General features: G+C 41.2%; 1 protein-coding gene across 1 annotated transcript in view; it reads left to right on the top strand.

Annotated features, from left to right (window-relative positions):
• The window catches only part of LOC137973691 (latrophilin-like protein LAT-2), a 27,331-nt gene that overhangs the window by 19,571 nt on the left and 260 nt on the right, over window positions 1–7,500 (top strand). Inside the window, exons 10-13 of the mRNA XM_068820568.1 lie at window positions 1,592–1,674; window positions 1,754–1,874; window positions 6,292–6,335; window positions 6,918–7,500. The exon at window positions 6,918–7,500 is cut by the window's right edge and continues 260 nt beyond it. Of these exons, the coding sequence (XP_068676669.1) occupies window positions 1,592–1,674; window positions 1,754–1,874; window positions 6,292–6,335; window positions 6,918–7,056 (387 nt within the window). The 3' untranslated portion in view covers window positions 7,057–7,500. The remainder of the gene's footprint in view (window positions 1–1,591; window positions 1,675–1,753; window positions 1,875–6,291; window positions 6,336–6,917) is intronic.

Below are 7,500 nucleotides of genomic sequence, written 5' to 3' on the forward strand. Positions count from 1 at the left end.
CGGCTAGATACCCTTCTTTGCGGCAAATGATTTACCACAGAGTTTTTCACCTTAAAATTCTGTAGGAACTCACGTTTCAACCAATAAGTTATGTTTTGTTTTTTAACTCTTGATTGAACACATTTTTGCTGATCATTTGCACCTCCTTGAAGAAGCTTTCTCGGTTGAATTAAAACTTGTAAAGTAAAACAATAATCCAACATGGCGCGTTTTTTCCCGCCAAATGCCGAACCTTATGCTGAAGTCTATTTTTGTCCCTGCGGCAAACGGCAAACGGCAAACCGCTAACGGCTAACCGCGGTTTGAAGTTTGCGGTCGACTTTGAAAACGCGAAGCTAAATGTCCCTAATATTTAAAACTCCGGTGTCTTTTATCTATCTCCTTGGAAAAAAGGTTATATCAAAACGTTCGGTAGCTAAGGAACCACGTTCACCTTACAGGCATTGCGTGCCGTGGAACAATTTTCGTAGCTGAATTTCCATAACAAAAACAAACGGTCGAAAAGCCTGTCGGTTGAAGGTGAGCCTTAAAAGTCACTGCACAGAAGGAGTGACACCAGCGATAGCAATGCACCTGTGCGACGTCCGTGTATGTTTTTTTTAGCAAATGTTTAGTATTTTTCGTTTAGTAATCGTTACTAAGAATTTGCTGGCAAATATTTCACAAGAAGGAAGTTTAATTGTTTAAACTTCTGCACGCTCGGGTGTAGCCATTCAGTCTGACAAAACCCGCGAAACGAAACATATAATGCCAAACAATAACTTTATGATCTGTTATTGTAAATAAACATAACTTTATGATCTTTTATTGTAAATAAACATTTCTTTGACACAAGGTACTTCTCGAACCAAGCGCCTTTAAAAGGGTCAGTTTGATTTCTCTTTTAGCTCGTCCCACTATCTCCTTTGGATTGTTTCTCAATTTGTCCTTTGCCATGCGTAATGTAGTGGATATCCCGTATCCCAGCGTTCCAGGTTCGAATCCCAGCCCTTGCCTTCCAAGGTTCACTCAGCTTTCAATCCATTTTGTAATCGGTAAAGTTAATGCCAGTATTGCTGGGGGTAGGTCGTACATAAAGGTGAGGTTACACGAGCCGATTTTTAACGCCAATTCTTAATCCATCCTCCACGAGACAACTTTTAACGGAACAATGTTGCGGCAACGGTGTATTACACGAGATGATTTGCTCGCAATATTTGAGCCCAGACTTCTGCTCGATAAATCCCGAGCAAGAAATGTGGCAGACACTGTTGAAGTGACTGTCGACGTGACTTATTCCGCTTCTCCGTGGTGCATTCTGGGATGATGTCGCGTTAAAAGTCAAGGGCGGGAGTGTTACACGCACTAACTCCAACAAAATTCGGGCAACAACATGTTACATTAAGAATCACCCTCTGCGTTATGTTACACGACACAAATTTTAAAATTGGTTCATGTAACATCACCTTAAACGACATTGGAGTGGCGCACACCCCTGCCGCGTAAGTAAAAGTAGCCCTTGGGTTGCCTTCGACTGAGTTCGGCCTTCTACATCTCCTGTCTTTTCCTTTGACAAATATTCGTTAAGTTGATTGTTACTCTATTGTTTTAGGCGAACACGGTAATTGTCGTGCTTCTGAAAAAGGACATGGCGTCAATGCAACATACATCGCACAAGCAGATCGAACAAGCCAGGTGAGACAGTTAACATCTTAAACTTCTGTCTTTTGGAAAGCTTCAGTGCAAGTTTATGTAAACACATTTTTTGTTGCAGATTGGAGATCAGAGCGTGCTTGATGTTGATGCCCCTGTTGGGTATCACGTGGTTATTTGGTCTCTTGACACCAGTACACACCGCGTTTCTGTACGTTAATGTCATTCTGAACTCCACTCAGGTATGACTTATAATTACATACTAGGTGTTGACTCTTTGATATTTAGAAGAATAGAATGAAATGAAAGTTGGGAAGATAATCGCGGATAAATGAAAGAAATGTATATTTGAATTGCGATTTATGGACGAAAGATAGAAGTGATCCTCGCACTTATCTGAACAATTTAAGAAATTATTTCTTATAGACACCTGAAAAATTCAACGGGATTCGAACTCATGACTTCTGCGATGCCGATGCAATACTCTACCAACCGAGCGATGAAGCCACACAGTGGGAAGACGTGCTGTCACGGGAACAGCTGGTCCCAACAGATTGAGCTGCTCCCAACTGTGTGGCTTCATAGCTCAGTTGGTAGATCAGCATCGCGCCGGCATCGCAGAAGTCATGGGCTCGAATCCCGTTGGAGACAGCAGAATTTTTAAAGTGACAATCGCATCACGCAGAATGCCTATTATTCTCGGGATATAAACTTGCGGCACAGTCAAAATTACAGATCTGCAAAATTAGAGGAGAAACATGACCAGAATGACTCTTATTGGTCTGAGATTACGCACACTTACAGAATACACCCGTACGCGCCCCCGTGATGAAATACAGCTCAGCTCATTAACTTTTGGAGGAGCAGCTAAGAAACAAAGGCCTCGCAAGTGTTCGTTTATGCTATTGTTTCTAAGATCGCACTTCTTCGGTCGTGTTACAAGCTGGCGTTTAAAAGAGGGCCATCTCCAAACTGCTTCTACATTTAGTTGAAGGTGGAATATCGGGCAATCATTGTCAACAAACGGAGGAACCATATGAACTTATAATGGATGGGTCGAGTTTTCTAAGAGCTCTGAAAAGAGCTCCCGATCGCTGATATTTTCTTTTTCCTTCTTCATTGCACTATTTTGGTCGGCACGTGGAATGAACCAGAAGACACTTAACGATCAGTTTAAAATTCGCGGTTATTCGTGACCATTTCACGATCCACTGGTTTGATTGACAAGAATTGTTATGCAGCGATGGCCAGAAAACATTATAAAATAATTAGGATAGTGCGTGCACTCTCATTGGTCAATAGCTGTGTTTAGATGAGAGTTTGGAAACAGGGCTGTGACATCACACGAATTTTGATTGGTTATATGTCGTCAGACGCGCGTTTTGATTGGCTGGTAGGAAATATGAGCAAGAAAATCAGTTTCCATCAAAAATATTCCTTCATTTGTTACCTTCATTTGTCGAATTATCTTTGAGAAATATTTTATAAAAGCAATAAAGGACTTTTTTCCGTGCTTCCATAGCCTCATTTGAACACTCGGGGAAGTTGGGAGAATTCTCGACACTGTTGCAAATCCTGGACTGCGTCTCGGTTTTACATAACTGTCTCGAATTCTCCCAACTCCCCCTTGTGTTTAGATGAGGCTATTGAAACACGGAAAATGTCCTCTATTGCTTAAATAGCTCTCCCTCGAGATGCGCCATTTTTCAAAAGTATGTTTCATTAGTAGTTTTGAGACCGAAAAGAACAGTGGTTCTCGTTCACCAACTCCTAGAATTAAAACGGATTCTGCTGAAGAAAAGGTACATCTTCCATTTACGCGCGTGAAAATGTGGAAGGCCGTGACAAGATTTAGAAAATCGTTCTTAAAAACGGTCTTTATACTGAAATTACACTGCAAGCAGTTTGTTTCTCCTACGCTTCCCGAGAGAGAAACCACTGCGAGCAACCATTTGATTTTCCATCGAGCATGTGCAAAGTACGTCACATCCCACGTGATGTATTTGACATCACTTCGTCTTATTTGGCGGGAAATCTCTACACAGCAGGCTCGCCCAAACACAGCAGTTACGCAGCTGAACGCACGCGCAAACGCCAAAACAAGTTTACTAACTCGTTTTACCGGTACAAATTTAATTTATTCGTCCTTAGCGCTGGAGGGCGGCTCACTCAAAGAAATTAACGGTTGCTCGCAGTGGTTTCTCTCTCGGGAAGCGTAGGAGAAACCAACTACTCGCAGGGTATACTGAAATAGGTAATTTTTTCACAATTTTCAAGTTTAAAAGAACAGTGTCTACACTTTCTTCAGGAGCCCATCTGGAGCGTACAACTTCCACACAGCGTCTGTGAAACGGCGTTTTCACAAATAGGTTTATTTTTAGACTAGCCCTTCCCGCGAATTAGGGCAAAAAAACAAAGGTAGTTCCGGTTCGGTGACCCTATAACGTCAGCTTAATTTCTTGTAATTGGTCATCGGGCTCCTGTGGGGGTCTCATTAGCGGGAAATTCAATCTAAAAATAAATCGGTCTGTGAAAACGCCGTTACACGAACACAGTAGAGTTGTAGGCTCCGGGTCATGGGTTCCTGCTTTCTTAACTTCTCTTGTATAAGTTAAATGTGTAGATAGAACCTTGATCTTTAAAAATCCCCGCGTGAAAGTTAGGATTACGACTTCTGGAAATCAGAGAAGCGAGTTTTACAAGCACGACTCGGCCAATTTGGGCCCTTTCTTCTCTTATTCTGGCCTATGCACATCGGGATCGTATTCAAATTTGCCGCCTCGGTGATCATGAATATGTATAGGTTATCACATGATTTCGAGTGCAATTTTGGAATAAATAAGCACTAATAAATTTTTTCAAAGGTGACCAAAATTGCACAAGACCGTACGGTGAGTGCAATTTGTAGACTTTGAAAAATTTAGAAGTGCTTATTTATTCCAAATTGCACGAGAAAAATCATGTGATTACTTGCTAATAATAGACATGAAAAAATTCGAGATGGTTAAGGTGATTCCTTAATAATAGAACTTGTCGCAAGATTTTCTTTAAACCTTTCTCGATTGTTCCCTACGTTATGGTGACTCGAAATGTGCAATTAAAAAAAATAGGTCACCGAGCTCGTTTGGGAGATATAACTCGCTCAAGTTACTTATTTAATCAGTGCGACTTCCTATATCAAAGACACATTTGTTCCATCGGTTCACGCAACGTTTTGCAGAACTAGGAAGCACAGCTTTGACGTAATTCACGTGTATTGAATTGTTCAAAAGGAATAATTTAATGTTTGTTTTATGGCACACACGTCTTGAAAAGGCACTGACTACAAATATTCCTCTGGTGCATGATCTCGAGGAGACAATTTTGTGTCCACGAGTGATGGCTACGAATACTTTTTTCCCTGTAACTTTTTTTTTCTGACGTGAATTTTTGAAAATGTTTTCACAGCACAAACAGGAAGAATAAGAGAATAAAATTATGCCAAACAAAAGATAGGTCACCGACCCCGTTTAGGAGAAAACAGAAAGCAAACCAAGCTCGACTTCAACAACACGTCTCCCCGACAGCGCGGTTTCACTTTCACTCTCGGACTAAAATGACACTTTAGCACCATCAAGGCTATCACTCTCCTTTTTGTTTTGCGACAGTCTAAAAAGTTTCTTGTTTTTCTCTTTACTGCTGTGCTCTGAAAACGGCCATTCTTTTTTCTAGCGAGCTTTCCCGCACGAAAGGTCGCCATTTTGAAATGTTTTTGGCCACTTTCGATTCTCGGTTTTCACATGACGTCACGGCCGCCATGTTGGACCCCCTAAACAAAGAAACGGCAGCCATGTTGGAGCCCTGACCAAATCCTCCGGGAATTCAATATGCCAATATTCACACATGGCTACCAGTCTTGTTAAATTCAAACTTTGTTTTGTTTAGAAATATCCGTTGAGACTTGTGAGACAAAGAAAACAGAACTGAGCCGTGAAAATTGACCATAAGGCCTTTTAGCCATGCCTGCTGTGTTATGCGCAGAACAGGATGCGCAGTGCATTATTAGGGAATCCACTTAAGCAGAAGAAATGCACGCGTATCACGCAATCAGGGAATAATTGCGCAATAAATTGCGCCATCCAGGGCGCTCGCTTGATTTGAAAACAAAAGATTTGATTCGTTGTGACCAAACCCTATTGTTTATTAGCCAATCATAATCCAGAATTTCGACGTGTAATTTGCACTGGTATTACACTTTTTTTATATTTAATGATGTTCACACTTTCTGCGCGATGGGTTAAATTGTCCATTAAGTGCGAGGATCCCTTCTATAATAGCAGTTAGTTGAGCAAATAAAAGGAAGCGCGGAAAATCCAGCCTTGAACGGGATTCGGCCCAGTGGTTAGGGCGCTTGTCTTGAGATCCGGGGATCCCGAGAATTTGTTTATGGTAGTCCCTGGTTCAACTTCTCAGCTGCACTTGTAAATAGCCGACTATCTTGCCTCCGGCCAGTTGGGGCTCTTAACAGTTGTTGTTGTTGCTCTGTTCTGTCGTTTCGTTTATTATGTTTCAATATCCGTGTTGTTTCGCTTAACATTCCTGAAAATGGTTTGTTTGCAGACTTCGTTCAACCTGATCCTGTAGTAATTCCTAGTGTAATTCTTTCATTCTTTCCCAAAGGGGTTCATAATTTTTGCTCTTCATTGCTGGCCAAAAATAAAGAGGTAAGACAGAGTTACTTAAGCTTTTTTTTAATTATAATTTTCAGTAAATTATACAAAAATATTGTACTTCCAATGCTTTGCCAAATTTTTCGAAGTGACTCTTCTTCTTCTTATTTAATTCCCCGGAGGTAACATGTAACGTCTCTTCTAGTACAATCGCCAAAATGTTCCATTTCCACAATTTAGATCCTAGCAGTCGGTATATATGGTGGGACAATTAATTGGCCACTTTGAGGTTGCGCGGGAGACAGGGTCGAGAGTCTTATTGAATTGCTTTGTGGAAGTGTTTTGGGGAAGAGCCATTTTGATCTGCAAACAGGAAGACTTTCGTATACTCTTGTACGATAACAATTAACTATGTCTTTAATTTAGTAAACGTCGTATGTACCTCAAACTCACTGACCTTTTGATCAAATCTTTTCGTTTTCGGGACAATTTTGCACCTTGGCAAGCGAGCCATCATGTACAATATTCTGGTGGTTTAGGCACAGGCAGCCCAAGCTCGGTATACGATATATAGCCTAACTTCCTACGAAAAAGCTGCGTGAGGAACATTAACGATAACTTTTTTTTCTGATATAGATCACGGATGTCTTCATCGACGGAAGAAAGAAAGCCACAAAACAGCAACAAACTCAATCAACACACACATGACACCTATTCTGGGAATCGAACCCGGGGTACATTGGCGGGAAGCGAGCCATCGTCATCATATCTTTAATTAACCTTCGGATTTTAGAGTAGCTTGATTTCGCTTATATCATCGAGAATTTACCCTCCCTACCATGATACATCGCATAGGACAGGCCGCAACACCAGGAACTTCATGCTCTACTCTTTGCGAGTAGTGTGTAGGTTATTTTTGCCCGACAGGGGCCCATTACCCGGAGCCTCCATCTTCCATATTAACACTCTAAGTCAACCCTTTCCCGTATCTTTTTATTTTTAGAAAAACCTCCAAGGGGGGCTTTAGTGGGTGTTTTCACAATAGCCAATCATAAGAGACCAATAGTCAGCCATTTATTACGTCACATACGTATGTGATGTATGTAAGCCACTTCACGTATGTTCTCAGTCACATACGTCAAAATATATTAGTTCTAAAAATAGAAAGATTCCCTGGGGGACAGGGTTGACTCAAAGGTACAATACGTATGGAAGCTTC

This window comes from Montipora foliosa, chromosome 1 (assembly GCF_036669935.1).
Source record: "Montipora foliosa isolate CH-2021 chromosome 1, ASM3666993v2, whole genome shotgun sequence".
In the NCBI taxonomy this organism is placed as follows: domain Eukaryota; kingdom Metazoa; phylum Cnidaria; class Anthozoa; order Scleractinia; family Acroporidae; genus Montipora; species Montipora foliosa.